Source organism: Agelaius phoeniceus, chromosome 5 (assembly GCF_051311805.1).
Source record: "Agelaius phoeniceus isolate bAgePho1 chromosome 5, bAgePho1.hap1, whole genome shotgun sequence".
Lineage (NCBI taxonomy): Eukaryota > Metazoa > Chordata > Aves > Passeriformes > Icteridae > Agelaius > Agelaius phoeniceus.
In genome coordinates this window covers 27654396-27679528 of record NC_135269.1, presented here as the reverse complement: position 1 = coordinate 27679528, position 25133 = coordinate 27654396, and the positions used below count along the sequence as shown (strand labels likewise).

Below are 25133 nucleotides of genomic sequence, written 5' to 3'. Positions count from 1 at the left end.
AAATAGCCTAGCAGAAAACAAAAGTAGCACAAAATAACTGAGATAAGCCATCATACTCTGTAAATAGAAAAGCAAACAGCAGAGTTTGTAAGAAATATTTATCTAAACTCACACATGAAGTGCAAGTATTTATTGTCAACGAATAATAAATACACTTTAGAAGTAGTTTCCAGAACAACTTTAGACTAAACGCTATTTTAGCATTTAATGGAAATTCATATTATCAATCAATAATTCAACCTCAGCCATTCTAAGAATTGTAACAATGCAGTAACCTAAAAGAAAGTAATGGATAAAAGTAGAAAAACAGTTTTGCAAAATTCCTGGTATCATGAGTTACATTGTAGGGCTGGTGAGTAGCATATCACAAATAATTTTTGAAGGATGTGAAGGCATTCTGATGCAGTACCTTCCTGAATACAGGGAAATTAAACAAGAAAATACTGATCCTAGCATTAAAATCATGAACTCAGGTTAACAGTCTGGGTTAGAAAGTAAATGAACTCCCTTTAATAAGTTCAATATTCTGAATTACTTCATTTTCTGTAGGTGGAATGAAAACTAGAAACAATTTGGTGCACTGTAAATTCTATAATAAGCCAAAGATTTTTCAACTAGCATGTGATGTTCTTGTGATTACTCAAAATGTGATTACTAGAAATATTAATCCAAAGATTCATATCTATTTAAATCCAAGGACTACTAGAAGGAAAAATGAGTGAATCAGCTGAATTTTCAAGAAACCACTATTAATACAGTTTTAGTAGACTTAGATCTCTATATCATTTATGAAAGATAAACTTCATCATAGTCTCACTTGCCACAACATCTCCAACCCTAACATATTTTTGAAAGCAACACTCCTAGCATTTCATACAAAACACCACCAGAGATACTGAACAAAGTTTTAGAGATTTGCCACTAGGAATCACACATGAAAATAAAAAACTGATTATTAAAGCCAAATCTGTAAAACCGATTTTAGAAGTCAGGAATATTCTGCTGCCTTTAAAGTATTTTCTGGCCACAGGCTGCAAAAGCCTCATTTTGCATCAGATATTTTTAATTCCATTGATGTGCTGATTCCTATTCTGCATATGTTTTTTCAACCTGGTATTGAATTTGATCCTGCTTTAGAAATAAACACTGTTCAATTTAGTCAAACAAATTGAATAATATATTAACATACATGTGTGTAAGTGGCTAAATAGTTGCAAGGTTCAGATTAGACATCAAGGAAAAAGCTGAACCTAAACGTGTGATTTCTAAAGCTTTCAAGTAATCTGATAATTCTTTTCACATAATTTATCATGTCTTGAAAAAAATATCTCTTAACCTCTGGAATTACAGTAAGATTATTATTAGAGCATTATAGAATAAGGGCATTGTTGGCTTGCTACTTTTTAGGCACACCAGCAAGCACTCTGGCATTAACTTTGTGAAATCCAGCCAAACTGTTTTTGGAAAGTGGAATGGTGGAAAGTGGAAGTGGAAACTTCCCCCACACCATTGTGGTTCAGTGGAGAAACAGGCAAGACCTCAGTTTTACTGGAAATAACTTCGAAAGTGTTTCAATCCTTTTTTTATTTTCAAGTTCTGAATCCCATAATCTTCCTTGGTTGATCCTTTTATCTCTTATCTAGATGGGCAAAGCTTAGACATATATTCAACCCCATAGTGGGAAAAGATCCATTCTATACATCTCAGTGACTTGAGGGACTGGTCTGACAGATGAGAGAATTGACCAGGAATAGCAGAGTGCAGCATTAACATCATCCTCAGAAATGTTTTTAAATCCACCTAAGTGTTAGGAACCCATTTACTACCATTAAAACCCAGGAGGTTATGTGAGCAATACTATTTTTTAAGCAACTTTCACAACAAACTAATTTGAGATCTAACATGATTTTTTTTATCAGTGTGATTTTGTAAGATTAGGGCCCTAGGCAGGTATACCCAAACTTTTAAAGTGAGAATAACTTTTATTCACTTACTTTTGATTTTCTGTGGAGAAACAGACAGTTTTTCTAAGCATTGTCCCCAAACATACTAAAACACCATAATATTGAACTCTCCATTTTACTATTATTTGTCAGTATTTCTGAGCTTCACGCCCTTGGAAGTCACTGAAAATCTGCTTTTCTGTTTTGTATTCTATATATTCGTACCATTCTGCACTCTATCTCAAAAAACATAGTAGAAGTGTATATAATATAGCTCTATATCATGACGTATTAACATACACATCTTCTTTATAACTCAGTATCTCTCACTTCTTCTAGAAGGAAATTATATATATATTTTAAAATATGAGAATATTTTAAAAATACTGAAACAAGGCTTTAATAACAGTGGTAAGCACACTATTTGAATTTCCATAGATTTGAGTAGCATTCAAACTGTACGTAACTGTTTCATGTGTGTGGTCATAAAGACTTCTTTTTTAACCATATTTAACAATAGAATGGATGGATTAGCTATTAGTTTAAGAACAAAATAAAAGAAGACATGGTAGGGATTCAGCATGCATTCCTCTTTCTGAGAATAAGTACTTCTAGAAAATAAAAAAAAACCCTTTAGATCCGAAAAATTTCCCAAAGAAGAATAAATTGTTGGCATTCTGTAAGGGGAAAAAAAAAGTTTGGTATCTCAGAAATAATGGTACAGCAGACTAGACTGCTGATGGTTTTAATTTTTATTTTTTAAAAAGGAGAAAATTTCGTATTGAAATAGGGCCTTAATTTCCTATGCTGTTTTAACAGCATGTTAAATCTGATGTGTACCACTGAAAAGTCCCAGCATATAAGTCAGTCAAAATGACATATCAATCCTCCAGTTAAAAGAGAGTTTGTAGAAGACTCCTCTGTTCAAACAGTTCTGTTGCAGACCAGGTCTGACAGGCAGTAGTAGACTACACCAAAATTGACAAAAATTAAGCTATACATTTACTCTCTGATGGATGTCAATATTTATGACATTATAGTTCCATTTTCTTAAGATTCTTTGTTTGCTATCAATATTCTCTATTCCTTCTAGAAGACATATGACAGAAATAATTTATCCAAGTCTGTGAATATAAAGACCCAATTGCTTTCCAACAGTTTTGGAAAAAGAAGCCTAATGCTGAACACAAAAAGCATGAGCAGAGATAAAAGGTAAATGTTGATTGGCACTCCTAGAGAGAGTGGAAATGTAAAAAGAAAATGTATCAGAGTTAAAGACTACTTTGATAAATATGGTCCAATGACTTACATTTTTACTCTATTTTCTGCTTAGCCTGAGTCTTCTGTTGTAGTAGGCTGTTTCAAAAGAAAAGGTTTATGAAGAATATAGAGCTGAATATTACATTTAAAGACACCACAGGGAAAAATTGCTAATATAATAGGAATACTTGAGTATAAGAAAATAAAATAAATGCCTGCAGCTTTTGCATCCAACTCCCATTGCATTTGTTATAAAACATAGCTAAAAACTCTACAATTATCTTGCAGTTCGCCCAGTTTCTGTAAGGTTTGTTTTGGGACTAAATACATCATTAAAACAGATACATTTTTATCTCTTGTTTAGGTTTTTATGACGTAGAAGTAAAAAAAAAATTACCCCAAATATATGTGATAACTTCTGTAGAATTTGTATGATCTTTAGGTAAGTTCAGAGACATGCAATACATTCAGACTATCATGTCCTCAGTAAATAAATGCTAAAAATATTTCTTCCTGATATTTTATAGCTATATGCCTTCTGTTCTCCACTATTTTATAATCTAGATAATTGCATAGATTTAAATTGCCATTCAAATAATTTGAAATGAAGATATTATTAACAGAAATAGAAAGATTGGTATGAATAATGCAGGGGCAGAAATGCATATGTGAAAACACCAGAAAACACAGAAAACACATGCCTCAAAGAGTTAAAGGCATGGTCTGTACTGATAATCAAGGACACTGCTGGCAGTGGTAAAACACTAGGGAATATGTTCCTGTCAAGAGGAGGAGTGTGCTCTGATAAAACAGCAGCTCAGACAATTTATCAGCAGAAGACCCTGCACTACAGCAACAACACTACAGCACATTGCATGTGATATTCATCTTTTTGTTATTCCAAAAGGATGGCCTAAAATATCTGAGAAAAAACAATGAGTGCCGCTGAAGAAAATTTTGGATCCAAAGGGCCATACCACAGCAAAGGCTGATTCCTGAAGGCCTATGGAAAAAAATTTTGCTTGTCCTAATCAAAAAGAATCCAACAGATACACTAAGAATGCCACAGTCAGCCTACCACAACACACAGAAGTGACCATGGACAAGCAACTTGGCCACACACACATGCACACCTCCTTGCTCCTGGGTTCTGAGCTCCATACAAGAGTGGGACTGACTGAAAACCATCTTACCTAAAAGAAAAGTCATTTCTGCCTTCTGTAACATTGCATATTAACTTTGTTTATGCAAATTCCCCCCAGCTGTTCTGCCATTGCAAATAAAATTCCACATTCCAGTAGTTGACAGGATACAAGGAAGGGCAGACCCAAACACAAATGTGTGGCTCTCTTTCCTGAACTGCAGTCCTATAATTGTTGCTAAAGAGTTCAAAGACTTGCAGCTTAGTAATTTCAGACTGCATGTGTATTTCCTACTGAGGAAGCATCAAACAGCACGGGCAGCAGACACCAGCTGCTGGAGCTGCCTCGTCTCATCAGCTACAGAGGCAGGTTCCTTCTGTCTTTTATGCCAGCTATGAGATTACAGGTATTTTGGTCTTTTAGCACAGCATATCAGCTTCAAAGGGAAGTTGGGAGAGAACTTATTGTACTGTCTGGTTGTTGTGGTTGGCTATGGCAAAATTATAGTTATGTGCTCAAAACTGTAAACTTAAGAGGTGTCCCTCTTAGAGAGAAGTTTCATGGCTCATTTTATTAAAATCTATTAATTAAGTCCACTTTATTAAATATCTTATTTTAACCAAATGGAGATTTAAAAAGGACAAGGTAAATGCTGCAAAACAGGAATTTAATTACAAAAAAAAATATACTTTTAAGTCTATAATGTACCACTGTGAAATCTGCCTTATGCCAACGTGCCTACACATATCCAATTAAAATTCTGCCTTAAGTACTTATATTTTATGTGTTTTCAGCTCTTGGAGGAGGGAGGATATTAACAGCTTTGGAGGAAAACCACTTTGCCAAAACTGCAACCATATGGCAGCAAACAGAAAAGGACCAGCCTAACAAGGCTTCATTTGTTAAAAGAAAACTTGACTTTTCAGTTAATATATTAGCTTTTATAGGCAGAACCACTGTAGGGATGATGAAGGCTTCATGTCTGAGCAGTGGCAGTGGAACAGGGGGAAGACAGGAAACCAAAGCATGTAGCTTCAGGCAGTCAAGGGTTTTGCCCAATTTCAACTGTCTTACAGCTGTACAGGGTGCAACATGAACCCTTACTCTTCTCAGTCAGCTTTGATTCCATCTTTTCCTAAGCTGGTGAAGTCATGTCTATTTTATTTTCCCAACCTTTGTGCTCAAAGTAATTTCCCTCACAAATCTGAAAAGTAAAATTTCTTAAAATTTTCCCTATACTGCAAAGAAATCATCAATAACAGCCTTGTTTGTATCAGTAGAGAAGGTAAATAAACAAAGAAAATAACTTTCATATGATGACTGTCTACAACTTTTATCCTGAGATGGAAGATTTGAGAAAGAACACTACAAAATGTACTCTAATTCAGAGCTCTGTGACCTACTGTCAGTCCTTGGCATTAAGTTTGGATACATGACATTGAACCCCAAACATACAGCGGGCACATTGAGAAGCAATAACGTCTTTGTACAAAAAACTTGACATAAAGTGGAATTGTAGGTTTATTCAGAATACAGCACAATGTAGTGGAGTCCTGCTTTCAAATGAGATACAGCTAATGCAGTCAACACAGGCATAGCCTTCAGTGTTGCAGAGTCCTTCTGGTTTCAAAGCAGCCCTAAAAGAGCCAACTCATGAATCTCTCTGAAGCTGTACACATGGGGATACATACTGCTAAAGTAAATATTCCACAAGATTTGCTAGTTTCCTTGAAAGTCTTTTTTTTTTCTCATGTGGTGTGATTCTGTTTCATATACCCCTTCCAGTAAAATGCAACATTAATCTTTGAAAGGCAAGCACTCAGATTGTGTCATTGAGCAAGGTTTGTAGCCTTGATATTGATATTAAGGCAGAGATGCTGCTAGTGGTGCTAGGATTATCTCCAAGCACAGGAATAGGCACTGCTCTTACAAAAGGGCAACACGAAACCCTGTAAAATACAATCTTCCTAAATGCAATAAGAATTGTTTATTTCAGCTGTAACAAAAAAGTATGACAGTATGTTTCAAAATAAAATTTTAGATCAAGAAAATTAAGGTAATTCAGTAAACTCTACCCTTTCTGCCTCTAGGTGGAACAACGAGAGCACTCAAGGGTAGGTACATTCTCAGCTGACCAAAAATATCCTGACTTGTATACACACAGCAACTGTTTAATGCATTTATGGACAGCATCCAAAACAGAATTTATGATCAGTAGAATTATAAAACTGTAAATCACCCTCCATGTGCTAGAACATATTTTACACAAGTGACTCTTTTAAAAAACTAAAATGATTGTTGACTATTTTGATGTGGAATGACTTTCAACAATTATTTTCTTACTCATTATTTTAACTTCTCTGATTTGACACAATGCTAGCTTTAATCATGATGATGATATGATATCCATTACCTATTTTAGTTTGGTTTTTTTTGAAGTAGATTATTTTTTATTATTCCCTTCCAAGTGATTTGCAAATATAAGTAAACCCTGAGTCACATCTGCACACAGCTACCTGAGACACCTACAAAACAGCTACCAAGCTACAACTAACACAGGTTTACTGCTGTGTATGTCTTGAAAGACTTACTGTTGGAAAAAAGTTGTTTATAATTAGGCAAAGAAAATATGAAATTTTAGTGTGTCTTCTTTTTACTTTACTTTGTAGATAGGCTCCTTCTAAATCGTGTTATCACAGTAGTCACAGAATCATTATGAAATAGACTCAAAGGGGTATAAACCAGTGATCTATTACATTCTGACTCAAACCAAGGTCAGTTATATCCCAACTGTTATTCTTTCTCATTCTAGCAACTATTCAAAAGTCTTACAGATGCTACTGGATGTAACCAAAGTTATAATCCTCCTAATAATAATAATAATAATAATAATAATCTGTTTGGATGCTTCACTATACCACCTTTATAATCTTGTCCTGCAGAACAGAGGGAGATTCACTTTAGGTAGTTTTAGTCAGCTACATCTGAGGAGCTCCTCTAAGACACCAATGCCCTTTTGCATGCTTCAGACATTTAGACATGATGACCAATAACAAAAAAATGCCTGCTTATCTAATTCAGCATTAATGGCTCACATGTGCTCAATGCAGTCCACACTCCAGAAGTCTGAATTTAGACATTAAGAATAAGATTAATCTATCTGACCTACCATTACTTTCATCAAGCTCATGCTTTCTTAATTAATCTGCAAGAAAGACAAATGAGACAGCATCAAAACCTTAAGTGAAGTCCAAATACTGGACATCTACTATTTTCCCTTACCTAATATTTCCTATCCACTCCCAGAAGGGAATTAGATGGCTTTAATAGGTTTGCTCTTGGCAAATCCATATTGTTTATTACTTATTTCTTCTAGCTACTTAAAGAAGTATATCTGTTCATTGACTTGTTTATTAATTGAAAATAATTCCCCACATTCTTCTTTCTTTCCTCTTTTAAAGATAAGATCTATGTTATTCTTATTTAGTCTTCTGGTACCTGATACATCCCTCATGAAATCTCACAGAAAGCCACTAATAGGCCTAAGTTTTGCAGACAGTTAAGAAACCTAATCTATATAGTCTGTTCTTTCCTTATCTACAATTGAGGTTTTAGCTCTAGGATTAACTGTGGATGTCATATATTTACCGACAACCTCTACAGAAAACTCATGTAATAAAAAAATCATGGTGTGCTTTTCCCTTCTCTGCTCCTACTCCATGCACCCTTTCCTTTCCTCCAGGAGCTCTCTAAGGTACTGAACATCTCTTTGTTCTTCTATCTATTAATGCACTAATATAATTATGTTATATTAAATCTTGCTAGTTGCTTCTCAATGAGTGCTTTGGCACTTTTGACACGTCTCTACACACATGGTACATGGTGCTATTCCACCATGTTTAGTTAAGAGAAATTTTCCTCATTTTGCCTAAGGTGGAAGAAGAGATGAAAATTTAGCTCAGCTGGTCTTTTACACTTTCTTTTCTTCACATTGGTGAAGATTGCATTATGGTCTTTTGTAGATTTCTATTGAAGCCCCCACAGATTTGTCTTAAACCTGTGCCCTCTATATTTCTTAAAATTAAATTTCTGAATTTGTTGATATCTACCTTTTTCAGCTTTTTTTCCCCTGGGCAGTCATTGTAATTTCTTACACAAAAATGGCAAATAAAAACCTCCATTTCTATAATGTCCAATGTCTTTGGAAAAAACTCAAGAACTCAAGAACTATATTCTTCACTGCTTCCCTGGACACCAACAGATATTTAAAAGCTCTATCTAATCCTATTTTTGAGATCTCAAAGCAACTGGTTTTGAAATACAAGCCAAAAGTTCCTCTCTTCTTCCCTGCTTCTATATGACTGTACTACTATTGTGATATATATGATAAAGTACCTACAATGTAAATTTTGTTGTAATATTCAATTAATTCTTGTTTTCCTCATTAACTCTTCAGTTATTTCTTCTCTGTTCCTTGTTATTCTACCACTAGCACGCAAACAGCTAAGATACCTTGCAAACTGACCCATGACTTTCTCTAGTCACTTCTTTAATCTTGTTTTAAATCGTCCCAGGGACAAGACCTATGTTCAAGTTGCCTCATTTAAGATAATGATTTTTGTTCTTGCCAAATGGTTCTCATTTTAAATTTCTCTCAGGAGAGAGAAGAGTTACATTTACGGTGTATCTGACTGATGCTAAACTTGGACATTATCTTGAATCTTCAACTTCTTTATTCACTGCCATAGAGCCTGATAAGAGCATTTGATTTGCTAGGATAATTCTTAGCAGAATAATTTTTAGCATTATTATTCTTAGCATTATTATTCTTTATCCTATGCTAATTATTGGTGGAATCCTTTGTGATTTGGAAAAATGTGACTCTCTGAAGAAACACATAAGCCATAATTTAAGTGCCAGGTGTTGTAGATGTTTCCACATCACCTTGAGTAGAAGACCAGTAGCCAGCAGCACCTTTCATTTCCTCTGGGTAACAGGGATTTTTTATTCCTTGGGCTAGTGTTTGGGGCTTTTTTCAGTTATCAAGAGTTGTTCCTACTTGTTTCCTGGTCAGCACTCCTGCTTTTAATTTGTCAGAGGACATCAACAGTCATCTTCCTCTCTGTAGTTTTAAGTTTGCTCCTCCAGTACCTGTTCTGTTACCAAACGGAAAGCTCTGCTTTAATTTTTTTGTTCCTGAATGCATGCTGTGGATGAAATCCTCATGAGCGTACTCAGTTTTGAATCTCTCCTTTTACTGGTCCTCTAATTGCTTCTTAGGAGATTTCCCTGGAGATCCAAGAGAAGTCTTTCCAGATACTACCATTAGGAAAATATAGGCCAAAGTTCTGGCAAGTCTATTCAAGAATTTCATCACAAGATTCATCACTGTTTAATTTTAAATAAAGCTATTTAATTATGAGCGTACAAGATATTTCCTCTCAAATATTTTCCACTAAGAATGAGATACTATGTAGTACAAAAAGCTCTTTATGACTGATCTAGTATTTGTGCTTGAATTTTACATATTTTTGGTTTTATTAGCAGTTCATACTGAACTATAATACTAATAACTATAATACTGAAGCATAATATAAAGTACAGGATTAATCAAACACTAAAATGAAGGATTCCATAGGAAGCTACGTTTACTCTTCAGTATTACCAGGAATTTTGTTGCTTGCTAAAAAGTTATTAGGCAAGTGAAGTTGCTTGAATACAGCGCACAATGATCCAGATGCTTACAGTTCAACAGTGGAAGTTTCTTTGACTTACACACTCTGAACATAAAAATATTATTTTTAAGCTTTACGGATAAGCTTTTTCGACATATATTCAAGTAAAAACTAAAATCCCTCATATTTATACATAAAATGATGAAGTATTTCAAAATTATATTATGTGATACCATACTACTTAATTTTTATTCCTAAGCATAGGCCAGATCGTTACCTTTGATTATGCTATGTTTAAGGAGAAGCCTGCTAGCAGTGAGAAGTAAGAACTCCTTATTTCCTCCTGGATAATCTATTACTTGGTTATTATGCAATAAAAAATAATGTACTTGAAGTATAACATTATAGTAAATCAAGGTGACCCCCGTTACAGGGAGAAATAATGCATCTGACTCTATTGATATTAGAAGGCTAATTAATTATTATATTATAATCTATTATTCCATACTATATTACACTACATTATACTACATTTAAACTGAAACTGCACAAGCACTCAACAAAATCTTGTGACTGTCTGCTGACTGACAGTCTGAACACACACTTGGCCCTGATAGGCCAAGGAAACAAAACACCACCACTCTGGGTAAACAATCTCCATATTGCATTCTACTTTGGCACAACACAGGTGCAGCAAATGAGATAAGAATTGTTTTGATCATTCTTTTCTCTGCTTCTCTCATTGCTTCTCTCAGGTTCCGAGAATGTGAATCCCACATAACACGTTTGATGCATGCAATTCATTTGATTCAGTAATAGTTCCCTTTGCTTTGCTGCCTAAATTGTGTTTGACTAAATCTGGAAATGGCCAAAAGGAATGAAAAGTGGAAGACATACATGTGAAGCTGCATATATTCAGGTCTATAGTAGAAAGACATGTCGTTATTGCAAGCTGCATATAAAGCAAAATTGATAAAATTTAAGGAAAGATAGCTGTACTTCGATTGATCATAACTTGATGTCTTAATTAAGAGCAAAATCAAATTATCATCCTAAACTAGCTAAAGACTGTGAAGAAGTTGACAGGAAAGAAAAAAAAGAAGTTTGTGTTTAGAAAGCTGCACACTGAATAGAAAGTAAGTAAGGACTCAATGTCCACACTGGACATTGAGCAGTGTCTGGGAAAAGAAGCAAAGAGTAGATCTTCTGCCATCTGCAAGGGTTGAAACCCCAAATGCCATATTTCTATGTCAAGAAACAAAAGGTATGCAGTAGAAGTACAAAATGGCTGATGACAAGAGTCGTAAGGTATTTTCTGATCTTAAAAAAGTAATAAATGAAAAGCAGTGGTCAGTCATGGGAACAGACAGAGTAGTATTTACACATCACCAAAATATGGAAATTTTCAAATATGTACTGTTGCTATTGTCTCCCTTTCATGGCTTCTTTTACTTGCTCTGCAGCTTCTTACCCTACATCCAATTTTGCCTTTGGTGCCTGTGTGCTGCTGTGGGAAGCTGACTCTGGCTGGATGCCAGGTGCCCAGCAAGCCATTCCATCACTGCCCTGAGCAGGACAGGGCACAGGAGAGAATAAGACAGAAAAACACCCCTTGGGTCAAGATAAAGGCAGTTTAATACAACAAAAGAAAAGGTCTGTGTGAAACCAAAGGAAAACAAAATATTTATTCTCTACTTCCTATTAGGAGGTGATATCCAGCCTCCCCCTCCTTTTTCTTAGCTTTTATTGCTGTCCAGCCCTGTATGGTGTGAAACATTCCTTTGCAGCTTGAGTCAGCTGTCTTGGATATTTTCTCTCCCAAGGTCTTGCCCACCCTCTTCCCACTGGCGAGGGGGGAATGTTGGGGAGGCAGCCTTGGTGCTGGGTGAGCACCAGGGTGTTTGACAGGTGAACACCTTTCTAGGTACCCATGCAAAGAACTGTGAAGGCTGCTGTTGGAAAGATAACTCCATCTCCAGCAGACCCAGTACAATTACCATGATAAAATATAAGACACAGAAAATCCTGAATTATTTATAATATCTTCAGAAATTATTCACTGTCTCCTAATGTGGAGGTTGTCTATGGACAATTCTGTTTTCCAACGTTGCAAGTTGCACAAAGAACAGACTGCCAGAACAACATGCCTACCATTTCTCATGATATTGCCCCTTACTCTTTTTTAGAAAAAAAATAAGCTGAGTTTGCTTGTTTTATCTGCAATTATATTTGCATTCAAATCAGTTATTTTCTCTTTATCCTAGATCCCCTTTTCACTGTGAGCTACTGTTAAAATAGCTGTGTCAATTATATTTAATTGATAAGACACAGTTTCATCCTGTATATATGTTATATGAAATGGACCATTGTTCAAATATATCCTTTTCCCAATTTTAAGTGATAAGGTACATAACATCCTGCCCTATATATAAACCCAACGCAATTTTTAGCAGGGATGTACCAGTACAGCTGAGTAACACAGCTTTGCCTGAGGACTAAATTATTTGGACATGCAAGGCAGTTTTCCCTCCATGAGTTAGGGAGAAGACATAATAAAATGCTTTAAAAATTCTTATCAGCACAGTTGCACAGGTTTATGCTGACAGACCAACAGGCTAAGCATGACTTAGGGTTCTTAGTAGCAGAGGTTTTCAAATTTTCACATCATTGCTAACACCAGTCACTGTCTGTCAGCAACATTTTCAGCCCTGTCAAATATTTCTTCGAAGCAGCATTATATAATGCAATACTTAAAAAAGTGTTGGCAGTAAATGGATTATATATACTAGAGTTCCATCATTCCATACAAAACCTCATCTGAAAAAGATTGTAAAATACCCCCCTAGAAGAAAGGCTTCAATACAAAGACATTAATGGAGTATTTTTTCTGGTAAGATTTCAAAACAACATTAATGACTCCAATATGCTATTTAAAGCAACAGCTCCAGGACACTGGGCCTAATGCATCTCTAACAGTAAACAACATAGATTCTGTTCATGGTTATTCAAATATCTACAAATTATTTCAACACAGTGGGTTACTTAGCAATGTCTTATCCACATTTTCCCTATGGACAATTACATCAAAATTAAACAATAGTTGCTTGTTTTTCCTTACTTGTAGCATGATCTTTCATCTCCCCCAGTCCAGTATTAATTCCAGCATCTATTGAACTCATGATTTTATCAATCTACAAAAGAGAGAACAGTGAAAAATTTGTGGGATCCCATCTTCAGTATTTTATTTTAGTTTTTCATGCATAGATTTATGGCATTATTACCCTCATTAGGAAAAAAAAATTAAAAATGTAAAAATGCATAAATCAAAGGTAGACAATTAATTCCTCCACTTTGATTTGGAGACTGCAATTTGATTTGCAATTTTGTATGTTAGCAAAAACTAAGGCTTAGGATTAGTATATCTTTTTCCATGGTAGAGTTCCTTACATACTGATGACTCTGGTCATCTAGATATGACCACTAGTGATTTATTTAAGCAGTAATATTAATGAATAAAAAATATTTTGTATGTTCCAAAGTATTTCAAATACACACAATTAGATCAATTGTTCAATTAATATTTCCAGAGAATTTCCTAGCCCCCTTTTCTTTCCATCTGCCCCAAGGGCACTGAATAAGTATGAAACATAGTTGTGTCCCCACATAAAACAGAACAACATTCTCTGTGAAACAACACTGCCCTGATCCCAAAACTTGCTCACATGCGTCATTGAACTTACTAGGTCAAAACCACTGTATCTATTTTATTTTCTGTAAGAACAGGACAAACCAAAAAGTGAATCAAAAGGTTGCTGTGGACTAAGAAGATAGACAAACACTCCTTACTAAGCTTAATATTAGGAAAAGTATATATTAGTCACTGGTGACAGAAGAAAGTCTGGAAATTGACAGAATCTGCAGATTGAGCATTCATACTTTAAACATACATATATAGATATATATATGTATATATATATATATATATATATATATATATATATGGCACTTTTTTACTTTTAAGATCAAACCTTGATGACCATGTAGAAAGGCCAACCTGGGCCTAATTCTAATCAGGATTTTATAATAACATATCCAAGTAGTAAAGATCAAAACCTGATATCCTTAGTACATCTTCACCGAGAGAGTATTTCCCTTACAAAAGTGACTTTCAATGTCCTAACAAATCAGACACTTAGGTTAGCTTGAAACGTTTTCCTAGAAAAATAACCAACCACATAATCAAACTTGGGGTTCTTTCTGAACACAATAGCACCCTGGAGATAGATGAATTTTCCCACTGTAGTAGTTCTAAAGAGAAATTCTCACTTCTCTGTAGGAACAGCAAAAATCCAAACATTTCAAACTCTTAATTTACTTCACTGAGATGGGTACTTCTGTGTCTATGAAGAACCATTTACATTCTTGAAATTCAGCACAGGGAAAAAAGTTAAACATATGGTATCTAAAAATTAATTTAAATTGAATTCTAAACCTAAAATAAAAACCTCTCATATGAGCAAGCATGTGCACTACAAATTCAGTGTGGAAATTTCTGTTAGTAGTTCTGAATTCATTGCTGCTATAAGACTATTCCCAATTCACACAGCAGCCATGTATGTGCCAAGCATTTTGCACATAGGCTACACACTAGTTAGAGGATATGATACATAAGGAGGGTTTGTAGAATGCCCAATCAACTCTCTGTTGCTGCCATTTTCTCCTGGCTCTTGCTAATGGGCACTGCCATGGTGGAAATAATTAGCAAATATGTAAACAAAAGGCACACTTACTAAGGATTTTACCAATACTAATATTGTCAGCGGTGAGGGCTTTAGCAGACAATAATTTCAGTGCCACAAAAATTGCAGAGTTACTTCTGGTTAACTTCATTCACTAGGGAAACAATAGACTTTATTGAGTGGGCAGCATTTGAACAGAAATGCTTTGCATTTTGTGCTAGCTGTTGAACTCTCATGAAGTACACTGTGACATTCACTCTGAGGTTTGCAGTGTGGAATATTCACTTTTTATTTTGTCTCTGAAACTGAAAACAATAACAGTGTCTTCACAAGACCACAGTACTTAAAAAATGAAAAAAAACTTACTTCTTCCCACTCTGACGTGAAGGAAGGTGTTCTCTCCGAATTCCCCTTGGAGCACTGTGGCTTTGGCGTGGGTTCACTCCAATTGCTTCTTGCTTTTTTATCATTTGGTGGATGGGTGATAAGATTAGAATCGGATTTTGAAACATTTTTGCACAAATGCATTTCCAGCAAGGTCTTTGGTAAAGATCGTATTCTGCCCAGCGTGCACGCTCGCTCCACAAATCCCCCAGTGGTAATAACCCATTGTTCACTGATCCTTGGTGCACCAACCAGGGTATGATTTTCTGCTGGTTTATTCTTAGTATGAAATATGGTTCTGTTTACAATTGGTGGCTTTTTTTTCTTAACAGGAGGATCAGAGCTGCTCTCTTTCCGTAGCTGTATCTGCTGCGCTGCGCTCTTGCTCAAAATGCTTTTCTCCAGTGGCCCACTGCACAGGTTTACTTTGCTGTACAGCTGCAGTGGATTTTCAGGTGGGTCACATGCAGGTGATGATCCATGAAGTAAACCTGCAAACTGCTCAGCGGGGTGTCCTTCAGGAAGCTCACTTTCAGTGGATGTTTCACCCTGGCTACGTTGCTCTGAAATGAGAGAGTACTTGTAAACATAAAAGGGTGATAAAATACTGCAAACAAAAAAAAATCCTTACTCCCCTCAAAATTACTTTTTAATGCTGCTTGGTACATTCTTATGTAAAAAAACAAAAGACAACTATGCCATAAACTGATTTATTATTCTCTTTAAAAAAATCTTAAATATGACTATTTTATCCTGACTAAAATATTTGCTGGTAGAAGAACAGCCAACAATGCTCAGTGCTATAAATAAAACTCCATGAAAAAACAAATTCATAAGATAAAATAGGCCATTGCTATTCCATCAGCTTGATGATGTCTCTTTTAGTTTGCTATTGAGCTGAAATGTGCAAAAATTATATAGTTTAGTATGATGAATTAGGTAGGTAGTTTGTAGGTGGTAAAATACATGAAGAATCATTATTGTCACGAATATTCTTAGTAATTTTTCTTTTTATAGCCATTATAATAATAGGGAATTTACACTATGATGCCTTTTTACTGACAGTCTCTAAGGAATAGATTTGAGTGCTGTTTTTGTTTTCGGGAACTTTTGAGAATAGTAATAGTAACCATTGGGAAAAAAGAACACAAAATCAAGTCTTTTCAACCACACTTAATATGTAACTTAGCACATACATAAACACAAAAAACAACCACAGAAAAATGCACTACTTTGGCAAGGTTTAGAGTGGATTATTAAAATTTTATAACTCTTTTTTATGCTTGTTGCTGAAAGACCTGGGGGGGGGGAAAAATGGAGGTCTGAGCTGCCTCACTTAAGGTGTTGGTGTGCTTAACACCACTCCACTAACATGGCATTAAGTCAGCATGTTCTACTCAGAATAACTCTGTCCCTACTAATGGTCACATCTCTATAACTACTTTCTTAAAGATAAATAATTCATCTCATTCCTTCTAGAATTTGTATATTCTAGATGGACTCTAACGGTGGGATTATGAGCACAGCAGTAGCTACCACAAGGAATTGAGCATAGCATCATGACATAATGTGCAAAGATATTGAGCAGTTTTCTCCAATTAACTAAAATATCTGCTGGCAAAAAAAAACCCCAATCAAATCTCAAAATATCCTTTCTAAAAGAAAGAAGTGCTTGACTTTAAAAAGAATAAAAAGAAAGATTTTGGTGTGTACTTCAAAACTTCATCAACTCTTACTAGTCAGCAGCTTAAAAATATAAAATTAAATGTTTTTCTATATTTGATAAAATTTTAAGAACCTAAGAAAATACACATTTCTTCTTTGAGAAACAACCTATTAGAATATACACTTCAGACATTTTGCAACCAAAAGGATGTGAGGTGTTATGGAGAAAGGTTAAATGTAGGACATGACAGAGCTTAAGGGATCAATATACCTAGAAAAATTTGGTTTAGGGGAAATTTCAGGGGAAAAGGAGGACATGGGGCATTCTCTCTTTGATTTCTGAAAGTTGCTGATTTATACATATGTCTGCAATTTTGAAGGTGAATTCAAAATGAGGAATAAATTATGCAAAAAATTAGTGGCTTTGGTGCTTTTCCTTTACATGAAAAACTCAGTAGCTGAGATTCTGCTCCAGATTAAGACACATAATTTTTCTACATGGGTAAGAAGCATGTTAGCTCCCACCATAGTCAGAGATCAGATTAATAAAATGAGTGGAACCTATAACACTCTGTACTCTGTTAACTGTGCTAACTACACTGCCAGTGACTTATGGGAGACAGCATTCAGTTTGTGTCCAGATACCTTCCTGATATATCTGCCATGAACTGAATCCTATTTTGATGTTCCAGACAGGTATCTCATAGCTGTGTATTGAACTCATTGAAGAAATAAATATTTTTGTCAGGACAAAGTAAACCAGGAGGCAATAAATCAAGAAAAACAGAAGCTTACGGAACCTGGATTGCAAGAATTCCACTAGTAGCTTTACATCTATTTTACATCTATTTTACTAAATAGTATTGGCCAACAGCTATGAGGATCTGAAGGAATTACTAGGTTCATGTCCTTTAAGTTAAACTCTCCTTCTCATGACAGAGCTGGTCCATCCAAATAATTACTGGGAATAGTCTCTGGTCTCAGTTATAACTTGCACTGTGCCTGGGCACTGTCTAGGTGGGTCTATTCAGTATTGGCCAAAGACTGGCAAAACCCAAACAGTTTAAGAGTACAGACTGCCAAGCACCAGTGGCATCTGATGCTCTGACTTTCATCAATTTATTTCTGTAAACAAAGTACATTTTTACTGAGAACTCCCATTCCCCTGAGGTCAGTAAATATATATACTGATCACTACAAAGCGTGTGTGTGTGTGTGTCTTTCCAGCAGTGTTACAGTGAGAGCATATCAAAACATTAATTCTTGGTTGTTTTGATAGTTGATGCAGCAGCAAAGACCCCAAATATATTGTATGAGCCTTTTTCAGCTTGATCTTTCACAACTCTTACTGTATTATGCACACATAAGTATATATATTCTACTTTAGGTATAACTTTCATCTTTAAAATACCCACACAAATACTTTAAGGAAGTCAGGAAAAATTAAAACAAAGGTTGCTTGAGCACACATTAGTCTTCTTATGTGTTAGCAAGTAGTCTATTCCACTTTTTATAAGATCAGTACTAGTTTTCAAAAATACCCTATTTCACTTAATGTTGAGAATGAAGTTGCTCAATGAAGAAGAACACCTCAACATTTCCATAGAATCATAGAACTGGTAAGTTTGGAAAAGGCCTCTAAGATCATCAAGTCCAACTGTTAAACCAGTACTGCCTAGTCTACCACCACCACCAATCCATGTCCCTAAGTGTCACATCTTCACACCTTTTAAATATCTCCAGGGATTTATATAAGAGTGGTCCTATTACCTATTTACTGCACAGTATCTAAATTCTTCGAATATCAACTTCTTTAACAGCTTCTCATATTTTTATGATGTCCACTATCTAAGAAGTTCACAGATACGAACTCACATATCCTTCCAAGGTAAGACTGTAATGTGATATTATGCTAATTTGAAAAATGGGAGATAACACAAGGATATAATGCTGAAAATGCAAAAATGTTTAGGCATCTGATTTGAGATTCCTCAAGATTTTCCTTGTTCAGAGTATTAAACATTTTTAAACACAGAATACTTTTGAAGCATGGTCACTATTCATTTCAGTAGATCAAAAAAATCAGACCCCCTAATGTGTCAAATTCGTAATTCAAAACCCAAGGAATATGATTAATGGCTACTTGGGTAACCTTTGGTCTGTCTTGACCAGAGTAAAAAAAGCCCAGGCAGATACAGGGAGACTTTTATTAAAGATACTTTTAATAAGAGCTTTGTTAATTATGTGGCAATGTAAACAAAGATCTTATAGCTATACCTTCTACACCCCATGATTTTGAGCAGTGCAAACCACATCTATACTAGGCAACAAAAAAGACTGGGGCTGTCAGGAAAAAAAAAATCCATGTGGTCATGACGAAGGTTAAGGAGCAGGGAGCACTGCATGCTGCACTGCAGCCCTAAAGCAGGCTATGCAGAGTGGTGCCATCTGCATCCCTGGATGGTTTCAAAACCTGGTTAGGAAAAGACATGTCTGATCTCACGATGACAGTCCTGCTCCAAAGAGGAGGATGGACTAGAAATCCTCCAGATATCCAACAGTTTAGTGAACCAATTATAATTCTGAATATTCTGCCTTTTGAACTGATAACTGTTAAGGTTAATGCTCTTTGAATACTGACTTGCATTATTATTTTAGTTTCCTAAGGCAGTTAATATTTAATACTTTTATGCTGAGCAAATAAGGAGAGCACAGAGATGGACTATAGCACTGCTCTAAATAGTACAGTAGTCTATCACTCCCTGTCGTGTTCTAAAGAAATCACAGAAGGAAAAAATAAACCATACAACAGATAATCGTAAAATAATTTCCTAGAGTATGCTTTTCTGTCTTATTCCAAGTCAGTATTTGTTGACCTAAGACCTGAAATGTGAGATGTGAAATAAGCTCTTCAAACTGCACCATTATCTAAAAATGCAGATTCATTGTTCATGGGAATATCCAAGATCTCCATCTCAAGAACTTAAATAATGAAAAGCTTTACACAGAATAATACCACTACTATGCCCTTGCTAAAATAGGAAACTTTATTTAAAAAAATTTAAATCCTTGCTTTTAATAATTACCCATCTCTGAGATATTTTTTTTATTTGCTGCATATTTCTGTCATAAACTTCAAGAGAAATTATACTGAAATAAATATTTCTCCTGAGGCTTAGTAGCAATGCAAAAATGCGATATTTTATACATTATTTTCTGGTTTTAAACATATAAAATAATTCTTGTCTTGAATATTGCTGTGATATTGAAAAATACCCATGCTATTAAACCACTTATTATTTCTTAATTTTATTTATTATTATTATTATTATTATTTCAACCAACTTAACTGCTTTTTCTTCTCCCAGAAGTTTGAGTAAGCTTTATGAGAAGAAACTTTAGGAAAGAGGGTGAGGACACAAGAGAACATGAGAAGTTCAAGCTCTTGGACTCAATCCCAATGGAGAGAAGCATTCAGCTTATAAGTATTTTTTTTTTCTTTTTGCAAGTACATTTATTTTTGTAATTAAAAAAAAACGCCAACAGAAAGAGATCTTGCTTCCTTACCAGATACTGCTTTTCTTACCACTTTATCTTTTTACTTGTAAATAGTATCATAATACCAAAACATAAACAGATGTCATTTCTACAGAACTTTAGTGTTATTACAAGTGCACGTACAGCTTATCCATCTGAGAATTACTTCTGAAAATCACTGTGATACTGCCATAGCTGTGTTACAAGGAAAACATTTACATTTGGAACCACAAATAAATTCAGTTGTGCCATAATCTCAAAGCCACAGATACATATTGCTATTATCACCAGTTTATATACAACCAAACTGGTATTTAGGCAGCAGATTGCAATTCAATCAGCTATTTATTTTCACAGTGATGCACCCCAGCACAGTTGCTCGTGGTACATATATAGAACTCCATGGAATACCATTTCTCACTTCCAGTATTCGAGAGTTATAATTTACAGATGCTTCATCAAACTCAGATATTTTTTCCTGATTCTGACTCCAAGACTGCAGAACACATTAAGAAAACCAGAAGCATACTGAATACTGTGAGTTTTGCATTCATGTAAAATTGGAAATTGTCTTATTCATATTTGTATCTCAAGAGATTCCATGTTCCTAACTAAAGTACATTCAGGAGACTAACAGTTGTTAATAACACTAATGAAAAGAGCTGTAATAGATAAATTATAATGACAGAGTCAGATCTTTAACAGGCATTGCTGTTGCCATGGCACAATATTTCTAATGTAAAATAAAAATCCACTAGAAAATTGTTCTATAGCTATGGTAACAACTGTATTGTGACATGATTATTCTATTCAGCTTCTGTTTTCATTTGATCCAGAAAGATGTTTTTAGCATCACACTTTGCACATGTGTAATATCTGCCCAAAAATGTATTCTCAACTCCCTTTTCCCCACATTCAGTTGATTGCTAAAACCAACAGTCAGGACTGAGCAATATTTGGAAAGTACCCTCTTATAGAAGGATGGGTAAGCATATTTACATAGTAAAGATTTCTTTGCAAGCACTAGAATACCCTCAGTAGTGAGGATATGAGTTGTATTGCCAAAGCGATATAAAAGGGGATGATCAGCAAGAAAAGGTATAAGATCAAGAAAATTCATAGTATTTAAAAACAGAAGTAGCAATATTCAGGAAGGCTTTATTTCACACAGCAAAAAACGTTGTGCTCTGAGCAAGCTGCAGCTCTTTGATGGCAGCAGATATCTTAGATGAGGCAGAACAATGTTTTCTCACTCAAGTCAAAGTTATAGCAAGGTACAGTGGACCTTGCAATGGATACAACAAGATTACTAAGGAAGTGGTGAAGACTGTGGGCTTCTACTGTCACCAGCAACAACACAGAAGAGGAGCAATAGTGTCCAGCCAGACTGCAGTTTCTTCTTCTGGTTATTCCTAAATCTGGAGAAACCAGAAAAAAGTGGTTGGCAAGGTTGCTGTTGATGGTCTCCAGGCTCTGTGCCCAGGTTCCAACACTGCCAGCTTCTCAAAACCATTCCCTTAGAAATTAGAGTGAGTGTTTCTGTGGGTTGGGAGTTTGCTCTCATAAGCTTCAAAACTGCCAATTCACCCCTTAGCATTACAGTCTGCACTTGACTCTGTAGCGAGGGGTTTTACTGCTTCACTGTCTCTACCTTCATCGTTTCCCTATGACCCATCAGGAAATGAAAAGATGAGAAAGATTTTCAGGGAAAGATACGGAGTTTCCTGAACATTGCTTGCCAGTATCTAACAAAGAAAAAAGCTTTGGGTGAGGAAGGATATTAGGCAGTTATTACTGCTAATTCCAACCACATTATAATGCCTAAATATAGTCCTTGCCCAAATTTTCAGTAATAGCAGTGTACTATGGTACCAAGAGAGTTAATTTTAGCTCTTATTGAGCTGCTTTGTCTCTTCTGTACATCTTCAGGTTTTTCTGATACATGTATATTCTGTATTTGAGGAGGACATAAATGTAATTTTCATAATCACATAAAGGGTTAACCTTTTACTGCAAAATTCAACACAGACAAAAATAAAGAGCTGCAGCTGCCACCTCCATAATGCCGTTTCCATGAGGATTTCTTTCTATGTGACTATATAAGGCTTGGTTCCTAGACATCTTAAAGACAGACAGGCTCTCATGAACCGTCACATTTTACAGCACAAAATTCTGCCTTATGCCTGCACATCAAAATAAGGATTCTTCAGAAAAATAACATGCTAACATTTTTATGGACTAAACATATCAGACTGATAAAATAATGGTCAACATCCCTCAGGTGAAATGCTGGACAAATTCAACATTCACATTCAAGCTAAAATTCTGCTGGAACGCTTCAGCTTTGCAATGCAGCAAAAGCAAAAAGAAATCCTCTCAGTCTGTCTGTAACTTTTAGTGAATCTTTCATAAGAAATTCTGAGAGGTGAATGGCAATGGATGTAAAATGTAATTCTGCAGAGAGATCACATATAATCACACTGAGAAATTCTGTGGGGATCTCTTTTTTCAGCAGAAAGCAGTTGAGTGGGTTGTGGCTGTGCTCAGAAAGTACATGTTAATTTGACAATATAGTACAGCAGGGCAGAGTAATACAAGAGGAAATCTCGGTACACTTAATAACTAAAATCAGTGCAAAGTAATATCAGTGTGATAGATGAGCTCTTGAAATCGTATCCTTTGGTTGAAGACTGTAAAAAAACCCTGTTACATGTTCCACTCCTGGTATTTCACACATCACATGCAAAGAAGGAATGACAAATTCCTCCACCAAGTGGGAAAAAAACTTACAACATACAAGGCAAAAGAAACCGTAAGAAATAGTGGATGATTCTCAAAATAATGTTTCTAAAAGGAGACACTGCACAACAATTTTGTTTAAAAGGAATTATTTGCCCTAGCAACAACTCAGTTTCCCCCAGCATGAGACAAGACCAGAAAGCAAAGAAAGTGTATGTTTTGCCATTTGCACTGACCATACGTTTTTCTTTTCTAACCTCAATATAGAATATATTTCTGACCAGAGCAGAGTTTTTAAGATATTTCAGCTTGTCTCTTTCCTCATTCCATGTACAAGATCATCTGTGCTCTTTTTCAACTTATGTTTCAAATCCAGAAGGAACGGAATTGGTGCTTTCATAAGAAATAATGTAAAATAAAGGTGCCCTACCCCAGTTTTTGCTAAATCTGTTAGGTTGTAGGGACAAAAAAGTGTACAAAAATTAAGAATGTATAGAAAATATCCCTGGCTGTAGAATGGAATTTCAGTTCTAGATATAGGTACATATACAGTCATGGAAAATTACATTCAGATTTTAAGCTCTATGTGGACCATTCACTGAAATTTTATATAATTGCTTACATGTGACGGTATTGAAACTAATCACTAAAAATCATAGTCTTTTAGCAAGCTTGCAGCTTACCACATTTTGTAGTTATAAATACTGACTAGGGAAAATGAGAGAATAAAACCAAATTAACTGCTCCAAATGATTTATTTGGGGGTTGCAAATGTGACAGGATAGCCATTTAAATTCTTTTGAAAAGTATTTACGAAACATAAATGATCTTAAAATAATTGACACAATAATGTGCAAAATAATTTATCTGAGAATAATAACTTTCTAGGCATATTTAATATCTCTAAAAGTTGTTTACTTTTCACAGGTAACTGTATTTACTTTAAAAAGTAGTATTACACACAGGATGCTTAGAAGAAGATGTGAAACAAAGAGCAAAGATTCAAGTGGCTAAACGCAGACACACATGGCCATTTCAGACACTACACGGTATCCAAAGTGACTGCAAAGGCTGACGGGTGTGACACACAACTTGGAAACCTTTGTCTTTCTGGTGAAGCAGCAAGAGCTCAGAAACAGTATTTCTAGTATCCAAGTTGGTCTAGACACCTGGTTTGGCACTAGAATTGTTTCTTAGAGATCAAATGCTAGCAGAGAAGGAGTACTGAGGGTAGACGTAGACAATACATCTCAAAGAATCCTTTATAGTAGAATAAATAATTTCATGTGTGCATATACTCCATTTCAGATGACTTACATATACTTACTTTATATAGGAACTGAAAACTTGTTACTATTTTAAGTAATGATTATTGATACTTCTACCAAAATAGCTATCAAGTTAAGAGTCCAGAACACCTGAGTGCCACAGAGCATGAAAGGCTGGCTGACACCAAGTCGGTGCCAAAAATCAGGTTATGATATTTTGGAAACATATGTGCATTTGGAACATGAAATTAACCTGCTTTAAATCAACTATTACTGCTAGGGGAGTAGCATAGTTAGCAGTCAATGTGTAGCTTTTATTAAGCTCCTAGGATGCAGAAAAGCACATCTCAATTTAGATACAGTTAAAGGAAGAACGACCATTAGACTACAGTTGCTTAGACATGGAAGAGCGGTGAGTAGTTTTGGAAGACAATTACAAACTTTCATGCTCCCCCACAAATGACACTTTACAGAGCTCTCTTACTATACAAATACAACCAAATAAACAAAAATATTATCATGAAAAACTGTATGATTCATCAGCTAGTTGCAGGACAGAAGCTCCCACAGACTGAGAGGCATAATTTAACGTAATTAAAACCCCTCTTACACAACAAACTGGAAAGTCACGCAACACAAATGCTACACATAGAAACTCTGGATAATTTACCTTCATTTAGGATCATATAGGAGTTAGAGGACAGAGTTTCACCTACTGAATAGCTGCAGCAACAGAATAGATTACCACTCACCCCACTGCTCTTCAAACAGAGGGTATCAC

At 35.3% G+C, this 25133-nt stretch overlaps 1 protein-coding gene across 9 annotated transcripts in view; it reads right to left on the bottom strand.

Annotated features, from left to right (window-relative positions):
• The window catches only part of ANKS1B (ankyrin repeat and sterile alpha motif domain containing 1B), a 408217-nt gene that overhangs the window by 197499 nt on the left and 185585 nt on the right, over window positions 1–25133 (bottom strand). For all 9 annotated transcript variants that reach the window (XM_077178718.1, XM_077178715.1, XM_077178724.1 and 6 more), the window contains 2 exons: window positions 15126–15706; window positions 13139–13211 (listed from right to left, as the gene is read on the bottom strand). In XM_077178718.1, the coding sequence (XP_077034833.1) occupies window positions 13139–13211; window positions 15126–15706 (654 nt within the window). The remainder of the gene's footprint in view (window positions 1–13138; window positions 13212–15125; window positions 15707–25133) is intronic.